The following is a 15,389-nucleotide window of genomic DNA, read 5'->3' as shown; positions in this document are numbered from 1 at the left end:
AATAATAATGAAGCTTAAATTATTGAATTTAAGTACTTAGCAGTACAATAATATGGCAAAGAAGACAACAGAACACGATTCATAATCTAAAGGTCAATAAAATAAAAACACAATACCAGACAATCTGATATTAAGTCCCTTTTTACTTCCTTTAAGTACATGTCAGAACCTTTGATATTTTATGGTGAGAAAGGTATGTTATTCTATGCTTTTGTAATGTCTGTATGCCTTCACTCCTCTTCTTTGTTTTTACATCTGTTTCGTGGTTGTTTATTGTAAGTTTCCTGTTTGCAATAAAAAAGAGAGGGGTAAAAAAAAAAAAAAAGACAAACAAAACAACAACAACAACAACAAAAAAAAAAAAAAAAAAAAAAAAAGGAAAACTTGGTCACGTGGTCAGTGATACTTCCGTCGTCTTGGATGTGCGTTTCCTAACCCGTCCGCTGTTCTGGTTTAGAAGGCCAAATAGCGACAACCCGGTGAGTGTCTTTTGAATTAAATTGTGCAGCTTGGTCTTTATAAGATTTTAACGCGTGGCTATTTTTCATCTTGTAGCTAAAACACGTTGTGTATTATCTGGTCCAGACAAACCTGATGCTAACTGCGGATTTTGGGTGCAAGAGCATGACAGTCATTGAAAGTCCTTGAGAGTGCAGCAGTCAGTCTGTGTGTATGTTCGTGTAGAGCAGTGTTTTAAATCTCATCCCAGAGGACAGGGGATATATTTAATCCTCTATTTATCAACTTAAATGTCAATGTATACAGAAAAATTGTCACTGTTTGAGTGATCATCCTAACAAGCTAATGTTTCTTATACTAGCTAATCGTTTTTGAAACCTGTCCCCTCACGTTATTCTATATATGTGTGGGTGTGTTTCTTCCAGAATGTTATTAATTTTTACGCCTGCAAGCACATTAGGACGAACAAAGTATCTATATGCTGTTATATGATTTTAAATATGGTTGGGAAACAGATGATGGGACCTGAGTTCAGCGGAACTAATGTTGTGTTTGTGTTTCCTCCGGTACAAAACTTCGCGCCCGTGTGGTGGCGTGCGAGTCGTGTAGTGTAGTTTTTCCCCCCTTTTTTTATAAGCATCTCTAAAAACATTGAAAGTTTCTGAACAATGCAGCGCAGAAGAAGCAGGATTCATAGTTGCTGAATTCCAAAGGCTTTTGTATTGCAGGGAATCTGAGGAAAATGTTCCAGTAATGACAATATGAAAATAGTGACATTTACCACGTTTGACCACAAGGGGCAGCAGCAAACAGTTTTGAGAGTCGTGCAAACACAATTATTGTGAAAAAAAAAGTAATCCTGACTATCATCAAATTGTAATCTATACAAATTTCATAGGGTAAATTCACAAATTAAAAATCCAGAGAACATGCCAACACCAAATGATCGCAGGGTTTATTTTCAAGCTCCAAAGTAAGTAAACATACATATAATGTTTAAATACGAGATGCCTAAACTAGGGCCCATGTGCAATCTCAGTTTTAACATCTTTGGCCCGTCATGCCATATATAAGAAGAGTGGGATAAAAGGAGGAAAATGCCACCCACACAGAGCTATGTTTTTAACATTTTTGTTTAGTTATAAGCTGCAAAACATGTAAATTAAATGTAGGGAATATAAGTGAATGTTTTATCCCTTAAAAAATCAGGACCAGATTTATGGCTTCCAATAAAGGTCAACGATATTACAAACACATGACAATGTTACTTATAGCTTGAATATAGCTGTAATAGGCATTGAACTCTATTGTATATTTTTACTGTATTAGTTTTACTAAACTATAAACCTGCATTAGTTTTTTTTTTTTTTAATTTCTAAATATTATGAAATCATAATCTTCCCCTATTTTCTTTCCTCTTACTACATTTTTTTCATTTTTTTTATGAGATTGACCTATTTAACAGCAGTTGCTTTTGAAGATTCGAGTTTAATGTACCTTTTCACTAATGTAATTAACCCTATTAAAGTTTTCATTTGACTCACCCTTATATTACGCTAGTTTACTTGCATGTAAGCAACAACAAAAAGGTGTGTAATGTTAGAGTAGAACAACTAGATTCATATATATCATATCCCATTCCCGGTCCTAAAATCCATGTACTACTTGTTAATATAGTAAAATTCATGCTTTTTGACTATAGTGTGTTTTATTCCAGGTGTGATGGCTGCAACGTTACGTCTTCTCTATTCCATGTCCAGGCCAGGTATGATGCTTAAATTCTGGAAATGCATTCTGGTTTATTGTGTACATTTGAATATGTTTTATATTGTGTTTATTTTTTTCCCCTCTCATCTTTTGTAGTGAGCCACAATCTTGTGCGTCCTCTCAGTTTATCAGCGCAAAGAGAGGGTTACAGTAAGTTTATTCGTATTAATCAATGCACACAAAATCAGAAAATTAGGCACTATGTCAAAAACAAGTGCAATACAAATGAGAATATTATATACAGTATCTCACACAAAAAAAAAATTACTGGAAGGACAGTAAATCTATACTGCTATACAAGCTGCACATTGACTACTCCTAATGGATCCATATGAGTTGGGAAGAATGAACAGTGAAGGAAAAAAAAAAACAGGGATCACTTATGGCAACATAAGTATTGTATCTATTTGATGTTAAGTAGGAGAATATATAAATGTTTTGATTTCAACAAAAAAACCTGACTTACAAAAAAAGAAAATTTAGATTTAACCCCTGCATTCATTCTGTGCATTATATAATCCCTCTTTCTCTGTAGAATTTGTGAATGCTCAGGAACCTCTCAATGATATGAAGTCCATCACAGATCGAGCCGCTCAGACCCTGCTTTGGACAGAGCTGTTCCGAGGTCAGTAATTCAGTTTTATCTTTAAAACCCCAATGCACATGTACAGACTCTGGGCTCAGAACATCTGTACTATCATAAGAAAACATTACCTTTCATTCTATTTTTCCTAAGCATTATTTAAACCATGACTGCTTTACAGTTTATGAAACTTGTCATTAATTAAGATCAAGCCACACCAAATTGTCATGGAATTGGATTTAAAAATTTTATGCCATATTTTTTTTATGTTTTAGGTTTGGGAATGACTATGAGTTATCTTTTCCGGGAGCCTGCCACCATTAACTACCCGTTTGAGAAAGGTCCACTGTCCCCACGTTTTCGGGGAGAGCACGCTTTGCGCCGGTACCCCTCTGGAGAGGAGCGCTGCATCGCCTGCAAGCTGTGTGAGGCTATTTGTCCTGCACAGGTATACGCAAACATACTCACAGACATGCTCCTTCTATAGCTTAATAATCTTTAAACTACATGATTGGTAGCTTTACACATTGGGAGCTTTACACATTTTCTTTCTAGGAGTTTTGTTGCATTTGTGACTAATAATGATGGACAATAGTCAAGTGTATTTCTATAGCGCTTTTCACAACAGACATTGTCTCAAAGCAGCTTTACAGAATTTAACCATCAAGGTGAATGATGTGTATTTATTCCCTGATGAGCAGCCATGGCAACTGTGGCAAGAAAAAACTCCCTTAGATGTTATTCGGAAGAAACCTTGCGAGAAACCAGACTCAAAAGGGGAACCCATTTGGGTGATTTCAAGAGTGTGATTATAATCTTTATACAATACAGAACACTGGAGAGAGCGAACTAACATGAGCACTGGAATGTAAGATTATGAAAAATGTTCTTTTGACAGTCTTATAATAATAGTAAAAACAGATTATAGATTATAAATGATCTATCTATCTATCTATCTATCTATCTATCTATCTATCTATCTATCTATCAAATGTGCATTGTATGGTTCAGTAAATATGCACTAAAGATTTATGATCACACTCTTGATGTCACCCAAATGAGGATGGGTTTCCCTTTTGAGTCTGGTTCCTCTCAAGGTTTCTTCCTCATAACATCTAAGGGAGTTTTTCCTTGCCACAGTCGCCATGGCTGCTCATCAGGGATAAATACACACCATTCACCTTAACTGTTAAATTCTGTAAAGCTGCTTTGAGACAATGTCTGTTATGAAAAGCGTTATAGAAATAAACTTGACTTGACTTGACTAAACCAGTGGATGTTCATAAATTGCTTAAAAAAAAAATTCCATTTTAGTTTTCATTACCAACTTTTTACAAAAGTTTGTCGACCCATTCCACATTTATTCCCAATTTCTGTTATATTAACCTTCATTCTTTTATTAAGATATTCCATAGATTTTGGAGTGTGGCTGTGGAGATTTGTGCTCATTCAGCCAAAAGGCTGTTTGATGACTAGGCCTGGAATGCAGTCAGTGTTTCAATTTATCCCAAGGATGTTTAATAGGTTTGAGGTCAGAGCTCAATTGCAGGTCACTCAAGGTAATTCATTCCAACCCATGCAAAGCATATCTTCATTGAGCTGGCTTTGTGCATAGAGGCAATGTCATGCTGGAAGAAAATGTAATGCTATGACCGCCAAAGACATCCTAAACAATTGTGTGCTTCTAACTTTGTGGTAAGAAGAACCACATAATGGCTGGAATAGTCAGGTGTCCTAATACATTTGTCCATATTACACATTTTGAGTGTTCTATCAAAAGAAAATGTCGTTTTTCCAATTTTTTGTAAATGTATAAAACGTGAATCTATCTGCTGTCATTTTCCAGGCCATTACAATCGAAGCTGAACCCCGTGCTGACGGAAGCAGGCGAACAACACGTTATGACATTGACATGACAAAATGCATCTACTGTGGTTTCTGCCAGGAGGCCTGTCCTGTGGATGCAATTGTAGAGGTAAGCTTTAGTCAATCTGCTTGTCCCCAATATATGTTTTAATATAGTGATGTTTAATGTCTTAATGATCATTTGTGTGTTTTTCAAGATAGACATGTTTCACTATTTCTTTTTTTTTTTTTCTCTTGTTCCTTTCTATCTTTTATTCAGGGGCCGAACTTTGAATTTTGTACAGAGACTCACGAGGAACTTCTCTATAACAAGGAAAAGCTGCTCAATAATGGAGACAAATGGGAGGCTGAAATTGCAGGGAATATTCAAGCCGACTATCTTTATAGATAGACAGGCTGTCTGGGTCCTGGCACACACTGACTGACTGACTTACTGACCGACCGACCGACCAAATATCAGCTATCCATCAATAAAGATCATTAATAAATTGGTCAGCATCTACTCCTAATTAAGGTTAAGAGGCCAAATGGATTTCAGCACAGACACCATGGAATACTGAGTGACTCTTCAATAATTAAAATGGTAAAAATACAATGTATGTCCAGAAAGTCCTATCAATCCTAAAAGCTCTTTTAAAAAAAAAAACATGGCACTTGGATACTGTATTTTGGTACAAAACCACTGGCTGACACATACATAGAAGTACAGTTTCCTCAACACATTCTACACATACACGCTGTCCCAGAAGCCCACCTCAGAGGGGTGCGACATGTGAGACAAAAATACTTTACATTACACGCACAGCTCAGCAATCGAAGTGTTGCAGAAAGAACATTTGTGTTGTTACTTTGATGTTAGGACTTACAGAATGACAGACAGGATTGTGTGTCCTTATAATAACTGTACAAAATACCTGTATTGAATAAATTAATGTTGGGAAAAATAGAGCTTTCTTCTTTTATCATCATGTGATGTGGTTGACAAAATAATATAATGTAATTTTTGTTTTTTGTTTTGTTTTTTCTTTAATTTAACTGCATAGCACTTTTAACAGTGGACATTGTCTCAAAGTTGATCAATAATGAGCAAGCGAGCAAGGAGATGGTAACAAGGAAAAATTTTGTCGTAAGCCATTTTAACCGATTGTTTATTTTAATTACAGTCCAAATCCATCTTCATGGTTCTTGAGTTAACCCTCCACAGTAACCTCATGGTTCTTTAGACTGCTCATCTTCAACTGAAAAAAAAACTTCATGCAGATGTAGCACATCAGGATAAATCAGAACGGAAAGAAGAAAGGGGCAAGATCATTTGGTGCTTTAGAAGCACGCTTGACTCAACAGAGAGAAAAATGTATTGTTTGGTTGCTTTACTACATTTATGTTAATATTTAACATAATATTTAAGAACACTGCAGTATGATGACTGCAAGGAAAGACTTTACATGTTGCATTGTTGGGGTAACAACTGGTCACCTGATCTGAAGGCGTATAACAAAGATTAATTGATGGCCTCTATAGTTAACATTTTTGCATTAGTGTAAAATGTAAAAGAATTTGGGGATGGGGTTAGTAGTATAAACATTTACATAAAAAATCAATTGAAAGTTGTTAAGACTCAAGGGGAAAAATAATATAATAATATTGTGCACCTTGTGATATTTGGTTATGACTAATCTATGTTTATAATTAATCACCACTATTAATTGAACTATAAATTCATGGAAACTAACACCCTCTCAAATATCCTGTTGGGGGACTAAAGGAATTTTCTGCTATAATGTATGCACTGCGCATGCGCCGTATTTGCTTTTTCGTCATTTGTCGGTAATTGAGAGGCGTCCATGAAGAGACAGATTAAACGCACCATTCAGGGTTGCCAGGTTGTTGTTTCTTTAGTTATTTAATATAGATCATTCCATAGAAAAGATCCAAAGAATACAATCGGATCCAGTATGCATTTTCACCCGGTATATATATAAAAATATAACTTTATTTAACAAGAAAAACGTTCTAACTTTTATAAATCACAATTAAATTGAACCGCATAAACATAATACAAAATAATAATATAAATAATGCATACAGTACACACACGTTGTATTTGAAAATCTGTGAAACATTGCAAAAAAGAAATTGAAAATAATAAAAAAAATATATAAATGTAAGATTTTTACTCGAACAAAAGAAGTGTTTTGGAATTTATTCATCATTTATTGATACAGAAGTCGTTGTGTAATCTAGACTGGAAACTGAAGTACAAATCTGGCAACTCACAACTGTTACTCTAATCCTTTGTGAGAGGCTTAGAAATACTACATGGAGAAGGCACTGCATGTCATATTGTTTATTTTTTGACTCTGGAAATAAACAATATTGCCTATAATTTAAGCATTAAATCTGTTTAAAGTTAAATAATAATATGTGGTTTCATTTGATAATATTTTTTCCAGTCTGACCATTGATATTTATTTCAATTTTGATTGACATTTACAATCATTTATTTAAAATTAGACCAAGATGAAGGACCGACTGGCACAGCTGAAAGAAGTAAGATTTCTATTTCTGTTTCAATCAGTTAAATTATTTAGAATGTGATATCTATCCTTTACAATGTCAGAAAAGGGTCAGTGATGTGGTCACTACAAGATGCCACTACAAGATGTTTCTGTTAAAGGTACATCTTTTGTACAAATAGTTAATAAATTGTAATTTAAAAGGTGACTGTTGTATACTCCAAAAGCTAATTAAAAGTACATTAACAGCTTTTAATGTCCAGTTATGTTCTTTAATAATCATTATCATGGTACTCTGCAATTACATTCCTGTGTACAAGATACACTACAGGTAAAAAAAAGAAAAAGAAATGTACAGTGTATAGCTTTTATTTCTGAGAGTGAAAATGTAGACAAATCATTCATTCAAGTAGACATTATTTTAATAATAAAAAGGAAACGTGTATATTTCAGGTTTAAATAAAGGATCATGCCAGACTGGTGTGATTGGTATGAGGTAAAATCAATTCATTGTAAACTAGTCATTTATGACTTGTCATCAGCCTAATGCTGTTTTTCTTCTCATTTCAATTTCATTTGAAATGTGGTATTTTAATAAAAAAAAAACAATTAGACAACACTGGCATTCTCAGGCATTCTGCCAGTTTCCTCCTACACAAACTAGTGGGGTAAAGGGGGTAGAGAGGATTTAGGAGATTAGGGGGAATGACTTCTCCCATTCTAGGCCTTTGCAAATGGCATATGATGTGGCCACCATCTTTTCCACAGTGCAGACCTATTTAAGCCATTGTCTGATTTGCTCCAAAATGGGTCACTGGTAGTATGTTTTGGTGAGTTTGTGTTTGACTGTAAGTTCTTCTATCAGAAAACAGATCAATCGCCTGATGATGTGGAGATCCAGTTGGAAAATAAGGAATTTATGGATGAGTTCTTTTCTCAGGTATGTCGGTCAGTTTTAGCAGTGCAGATATACTTTAAGGGGGGACTCATATGTTTATTAATTAATTTATTAATGTGTGTGTGTGTGTGTGTGTGTGTGTGATTTTTATCAGATTGTGGAGATCCGCACCAGTATCGATAAGATCGATGAGCATGTGACTGAGATCAAGCGACTGTATTCTGTCATCCTCTCTGCACCTACCTCTGACCAAAGTAAACCTTTCTATTCATCAATCACAAATATCCTCACAATATAGTTTTAGTTTTGCTTCTCATTAACCCCTTAAAGTCATCTCTTTCTTTTTCTCCAGAAATTACTGTTGATAATTGCTAATTGTTGCTATTTTACTCATTTCCTAGTTTCCGTCATTTAAATTTTTGACCTAATGTTCTCTTTGCTTTTAGAGACACAAGATGACCTGGAAGCTATCACCAATGAAATCAAGAAATTGGCCAACAATGTTCGCAATAAACTCAAAAGTGGGTTTTTGTTTACAAAAATGAATATCAAAAGCCACGTCCCACAACTAAATAATGTGTACTGGGTAATGGTTAAATGGACCACTGATACAGACTGTATCAATAGTATACAAACCCCATTCCAAAAAAGTTGGGACACTGAACAAATTGTGAATAAAAACAGAATGCAATGATGTGGAAGTTTCACATTTCAATATTTTATTCAGAATACAACATAGATATATCAAATGTTTAAACTGAGAAAATTGATTATTTTAAGGAAAAAAAAGTTAATTTTAAATTTAATGGCATCAACACATCTCAAAAAAATTGGGACAAGGTCATGTTTACCACTGTGTGGCATCCCCCTATTCTTTTTATAACAGTCTGCAAACGTCTGGGGACTGAGGAGACAAGTTGCTCAAGTTTAGGAATAGGAACGTTGTCCCATTCTTGTCTAAAACAGGCTTCTTAGGTCTTTTTTGTCGTGTCTTTCTCTTTATGATGCGCCAAATTTTTACTATGGGTGAAAGAGCTTGACTGCAGGCTGACCATTTCAGTACCCGGATCCTTCTTCTACGCAGCCATGATGTTGTAATTGATGAAGTATGTGGTCTGGCATTGTCATATTGGAAAATGCAAGGTCTTTCCTGAAAGAGACGACGTCTGGATGGGAGCATATGTTGTTCTAGAACTTGGATATACCTTTCAGCATTGATGGTGCCTTTGCATATGTGTAAGCTGCCCATGCCACACGCACTTATGCAATCCCATACCATCAGAGATACAGGCTTCTGAACTGAGTGCTGATAACAATTTGGGTTGTCCTTATCCTCTTTAGTCCGGATGACATGGCGTCCCAGTTTTCCAAAAAGAACTTCAAATTTTGATTCGTCTGACCACAGAACAGTTTTCCACTTTGCCACAGTCCATTTTAAATGAGCCTTGGATATGGTCTTTTTTGACCTATAGAGTTTTAGCCTGCAACGGCGAATGGCACGGTGGATTGTGTTCACAGACAATGTTTTCTGAACCCATGTTGTGATTTCCATTACAGTAGCATTTCTGTATGTGATGCAGTGCCGTCTAAGGGTCCGAAGATCACGGGCATGATGATAACTTCAAACTCTTTGCAATTTTTCTCTGAGAAACTCCTTTCTGATATTGCTCCACTATATTTTTTGCCGCAGCATTGGGGGAATTGTTGATCCTCTGCCCACCTTGGCTTCTGAGAGACACTGCCACTCTGAGAGGCTCTTTTTATACCCAATCATGTTGCCAATTGACCTAATAAGTTGCAAATTGGTCCTCCAGCTGTTCCTTATATGTACATTTAACTTTTCTGGCCTCTTATTGCTACCTGTCCCAACTTTTTGGAATGTGTAGCCCTCATGAAATCCAAAATGAGATCCACTGAAATCCATTTCAAAAAAATGTATATTTTATCTATATTCTTTTGTGAATAAAATATAAGTTTATGAGATTTGTAAATTATTACATTCATTTTTTTATTCACAATTTGTACAGTGTCCCAACTTTTTTGGAATCGGGTTTGTAGTATGCACCATTATAAAATAGGGGAATAGAAAATAGAAAATGTTTACTGATCCTGCTACTCTTTTGTCAAATTAATGAACAGAATGATTACTGTATAAATAAAAAATAGGTCATCTGTGTGTAAAAAATTTTTTTTGTCTTTTTAGCGCCACAAAAGTTAGGAATTTATTACTATTTTCACATTACAGTAATCCCCCTCTTTATCCCGGTTTGAATCTCGTGCCCCTGGTTAATTTCAGATTTGTATTTGCCTCATAACTATTTTGTTTTGCAGATTTTCCCGGTCTCTCACGAATAGCACAATATACCAAAAAACTTATATATCTTATATACATGGAATTTTATGTTGAAATAACGAAATGTATTAATACAAGTATAATTATCAATTGTAAAATGAAGTAAAATGTTAATACAGTCCAGTACTGTATACATAAAATTATCGCAGTTTTTCATTTATCGCAGACGGTTTTGGAGCATAACCACCGTGATAAACGGGGGATTACTGTACGAGAATCACGATGTGCATTGTTCCTTCAATACCACAGAAATTTGCTATTATATTATAACTTAGTTTCTTCCTAAGATAGTTCCTCTGGGAAAATAGTGAATATTTACTCTTGTCATTAGGTATCGAGCAGACTTTGGAGTTAAGTGCAGAGGAGAGAGTCTCCGCCGATACACGAATAAAAAAATCGCAGGTAACATATATACATTTGTAGTAGATGGTAACAAGTAGCTTATAATTTAGAAAAATGCATTGAAAATGTACGGTAATTACAACTAATTAATCAGGGAGGAAGGTTCTCAATTAAAAGTTCAAACCGGGTTTTGTGCAATCCTGAGATTTAAACCTTTCTTGTTACTGATGCAAATGTTATGTAAAAGTGCTACAAAGCTTGAGTTATCATTTCTCCCAGCACGCTGTCCTAGCAAGAAAATTTGTGGAGGTTATGACCAGGTACAATGAAGCACAAGTAGAGTTCAGAGAGAAGAGCAAAGGCAGGATCCAGAGACAGCTAGAGATCAGTAAGTCCCACAAACACTTGATCCAAACACACATAGTATGCATCCAATGTCACATACTCTACAAAAATTACATTACTGTTAATGCAGTTGTGCAGTCTGATAGTAATTAATGATACCTAAAGAATCTAGTGTGTAATGGGATGTTAAATGATTTCATTTATCTGATGTAACAGCCGGAAAAAGCACCACTGATGAGGAGCTGGAGGAGATGTTGGATGGTGGCAATGCTGCTGTCTTCACAGCAGGGGTATGTGTGTGTTTCCTAAAGCCACAGCACCATTTTTGTTTTTTTTTCTGAATTTTTAATGTTTAAATTTTTGAACTCTTGTGTGTACATTCATACATGCATTCATAGATGAGTTAGCAGTTGTTTAAGAAACGAATATAACCTATATTTATTTTGTGTGAAGATCATGGATTCAGCCATCTCCAAGCAGGCCTTGAGTGAAATTGAAGCAAGACACAAAGACATCATACGACTGGAGAGCAGCATTAAGGAGTTGCATGACATGTTTGTCGACATTGCCATGCTAGTGGAGAATCAGGTACAACATCAACAGCTTTGTATTTCCCAGAGCTACAACAGAGTTTTAAGTGTTCACTAATGATTCTGTGTCTTCTGTACATTTTTACATTCAGGCAGATAATACTAATAAAACTAATAGCTAATTCTATATTGATTGATTTAGTATTGAAATAGTATACAATTTTTTACCTTGACCTCTGTTGTATCATTGTTTTTGTGCATAGGGAAGCATAATTGACAGGATTGAAAGCAACATGGACCAATCTGTGGGCTTTGTGGAGCGAGCAGTGGCTGACACCAAAAAAGCAGCCAAGTTTCAGCAGGAAGCCCGGAGGGTAAATTGGGAAATTCAGTGTACTGTAAGTTTATCACACCCATGTATGCAATTGAGCAGTCTTATAAAGACAATAAATCCCCAAAGCCATGCTCTACACTCAGGTAAAATGTCTTTACAAAAGAATAGAAGACATTACAAGAGCAAAATCCCCTAAAATTGGATATTTAAAAGCACATGTGGGTGTGATAATCATGGGTTCACCTACCTTTGGCCACATAGTGTATATTTTCTTATTTTCTTCCCCTGTTGTTTGTCTAGCTTTGGTTTTCTTTTTGTTTGTTTGATTAATCCTGCTCATCTCTCTCGCTTTTGCTCGCTTTTGCTTGTATATTGTTTCCCCCCCAAATGTCTCAATTCTTCACCTTCCTGCTTTGACTTTTTTCATTAAATATAACAGAAACAAATGATGATCACGCTGTGCTGCATCATTCTCGCGGTCATCATTGGCTCTCTCATGTACAGCTGGCTGAAGTAAATATTCTGCTGGGCAAAATGGTTTGGTATGGACTGTGCTTTATCTTAGATATGAAATCATACAAGTTTTTAACCATCTCTATGGAAATATGTAATTATTTTGTTTGCTTTAATTTCTTCACTATGACAGGTGAAGAGGAGATTTGGCCCAAGACCCAAGTCAAAGTGGAGGCTTAGACATCAATCAAAAGACGATGCTGTAGACTCACAGGCTTTTTTGCCTTTCCTTTCTTTTATTTCAAATGTTTGTTATTGTTTAATTTTTTTTTTATCCAAAAAACATTTTTTCACTTTAATTATTCCTTGTAGGTCTACAGAGCAGTCTACATAGATTATAATGTCTAGTTGTTTTTGTTTTTTTGTAAACAGCCTGTTCTTCTTTGGTAGATAGATTATCAGAAAACTATATTTTTCAAGGTTTAAGTAATGCACCTACATCATCTGCCATGTGTATTTTATGAATTTTTAATGGCTCTGTGTAAAACATGAGAGTTTCTTCCTTTTGGGTTCACCTATTTAACAAAACAAAAGGTATGCTATGCAGTTGTATAAATAAATTAAATAAATAAATCAAAGAAATTGGAAATAAATTTGAATTGTTCTTGTTATATATATAATTTATTGTGTATTACGCTTTAACTTTCTTGGCTTAACATTAATCATTACTTGTCTATGTTTAGTTTGGCTCAGTTTAGTTTGCTGTCTGGTTGCTGTACGAAGGATAATAAATATAATAATATCTGGGTCTTAATTATAGAAATATAGATTTCTCCATGAATAAAATATGCCTTTAATAAAAAATGTAAAATATAACATTTTAGATTTTGTTGTAAAGGCTGTGAAAGAAACACCAGTGGTACTCCCAGTCCTCTTATAGTCATCGTAACTCTTGAACACTCTTTATTATTAACAAAAATACTAATATTTTCAATTTCCATCTTATTTTTGCTGTTTAAAACGTTAATTCAGGGAATAGATATTTTAGCCAATCAGCGTTGCCATTCATGTGGTGGACCAATCAGAAATCACTTCCTTGTTCAAAAACGCACCATTGGTGCTCCTGGGTGAGACCATGCGGACGAACAAAGTACATGGCTACCTCTTATTTTTATTCGGTCATGGAGCCCATCCTGCCTGAATGGCTTTAACTGGATTATAATGTGAACGTGTGTTCTTTTGTCTTTCGCCCATTTGAAGGGAGTTGCAAATTATCCGGGATAAATCGAGCCTTTACATGAGAGTATGGACGGACCGGCGGAAAGCGATAGGATGTCAAGCGCCTTGCGAGTAAAGGTAGAAAACGAAATTATGACTTTATACGCAGTGGATGTACATTTATTCAATCGTTTGTGATGAGTGTATTCTGAATGTTCACCAAGTTTCCCCACCAGCCACGCGCTACGCATGGGGGTCCTTTTTGATTGGTTACGAGCGGAATATTAGCTTGAAAGCCAATAGTTTCTTGTAATATTGATCGACATCACTGGTCCGCGCAGTAATTTCTCCGATTTGCTTCCTTAGTGGTTACCGACACTGTCTGTTACTGCTTTTTCAGAATCTACACGACACTATTGTATGGCTCAGGCTGTGGCGTAGATTGACATATTTTCCTACCATTCGTAGACGTTCCCAGTGTGTCGCATTTGCTTGTGATTGGCGCAAACGCGCCAGTGGGCGGGACTTCATCGTAAACGCAGCTGAACATTTATGACGATTTTGTATGGTCCGTGTTGAAGATTGACATATTTTCCAACCATTCGTAACTGTCCCCTGTGTGTCGCATTCACTTGTGATTGGAGCAACTGCACAAGTGGGCGGGACTTGGTCCGAGGGGCCGCTGAGGCGTCGTGACGATTTTGAAAATGGCGGCGTAACGGCTTCACCAATGGAACTTGACCGTAAATGCACGGAGAGCGGTCCGGTCCGAGCGACATAATTTCCCCCTCAGCACTGAAAAAAGTTGACAAAGAAATCTCACCGGAGCGTTTATGTTCTTAATAGAGGCGCATTCGGGGCGGTGGGAGTTTTTAAGGCCAAGTGAACGAAGTATAACGTATAAAACTGGATTAACGGTAGAACTTAAAGGTATCTAAACCCAAGCTAACGCTAGCTAGCTGAGTTAGCTTAGATAAATTAACGCGAGATGCGCCACTTTAATTACATTTTTTACGTTTTCTCCTGTGTTTTCATATCTTCTTGGCTTTTTATTCGTAATAAACGTTACTGACAGCTATCACACCTGAAGAAAATAAATCTCACGAAAGCAATTTGTTAGCTACTTTTGCTCTGTGAGCTAATGCTAATCGTTTTGTTTTGGCGGAGCAATGGTTCACTTCAGCGGAGGATAGTTAGCTAACCTGTGCGTTTACCTCAACTTGTTTATTCAAGTTTGAAGTTTTAATTAAATCTTAAGGGGTTTAAATTAGTTTTTAGTATCAAGTGTGTGACAAGTGGTGCCTTAATATGGCACACATCTAGCTGCCTGCAGTTTGTTATTAAAGTTAGCACGTATATGCACATAACTAACAAAGTGTACAATTTGGGTTGACGTTTCATAAATTTATCAAATATTACGCTTTTTTTTTAAAGTAACACAATTCCCGAAAGTTTGTACCAAATCTTAGTTAACATTTTCTAGGTAGCAAGTAGGTTCTTCCAAGTCGCCCAAGCTGTGACAGAAAAGTACAGGCGTGTCTTTCTGAGAGTCATTTCCACAAAGACTCTGGATATGGAAGATCAAAATTCACGCTACAGTAAACGACTGGTAGGTGGATAAGGTTTAATACATCTACATTGATCCTACTGCACTTAGATCCACGAGAATGCAAGTATCTCCAACCTGTCAGTCGGTGTTGGATCCAGTCTGAGCACAAGCAGACA

General features: G+C 35.9%; 2 protein-coding genes across 2 annotated transcripts; both read left to right on the top strand.

Annotated features, from left to right (window-relative positions):
* Positions 1-337: 337 nt before the first annotated feature.
* On the top strand, positions 338-5,621 carry ndufs8a (NADH:ubiquinone oxidoreductase core subunit S8a). The gene is made up of 7 exons (XM_046870147.1): positions 338-479; positions 2,177-2,224; positions 2,323-2,376; positions 2,762-2,851; positions 3,085-3,257; positions 4,656-4,784; positions 4,935-5,621. The coding sequence occupies exons 2-7, from the start codon at positions 2,182-2,184 to the stop codon at positions 5,064-5,066; spliced, it is 621 nt and encodes a 206-aa protein (XP_046726103.1). The 5' UTR covers positions 338-479; positions 2,177-2,181; the 3' UTR covers positions 5,067-5,621.
* Positions 5,622-5,936: 315 nt separating this feature from the next.
* zgc:165520 (uncharacterized protein LOC571872 homolog) lies at positions 5,937-13,162 on the top strand. The gene is made up of 12 exons (XM_046870053.1): positions 5,937-6,029; positions 7,190-7,225; positions 8,057-8,131; positions 8,244-8,343; positions 8,536-8,610; positions 10,774-10,844; positions 11,064-11,172; positions 11,346-11,419; positions 11,583-11,717; positions 11,923-12,033; positions 12,433-12,535; positions 12,640-13,162. Exons 2-11 carry the CDS (start codon positions 7,196-7,198, stop codon positions 12,508-12,510), a joined length of 858 nt encoding a protein of 285 aa, XP_046726009.1. The 5' UTR covers positions 5,937-6,029; positions 7,190-7,195; the 3' UTR covers positions 12,511-12,535; positions 12,640-13,162.
* Positions 13,163-15,389: the final 2,227 nt, after the last annotated feature.

The sequence above is a fragment of the Silurus meridionalis genome, chromosome 2 (genome assembly GCF_014805685.1).
Source record: "Silurus meridionalis isolate SWU-2019-XX chromosome 2, ASM1480568v1, whole genome shotgun sequence".
In the NCBI taxonomy this organism is placed as follows: domain Eukaryota; kingdom Metazoa; phylum Chordata; class Actinopteri; order Siluriformes; family Siluridae; genus Silurus; species Silurus meridionalis.
Note: the sequence above shows the minus strand (reverse complement) of the source record. Positions and strands in the feature narration are given on the sequence as shown.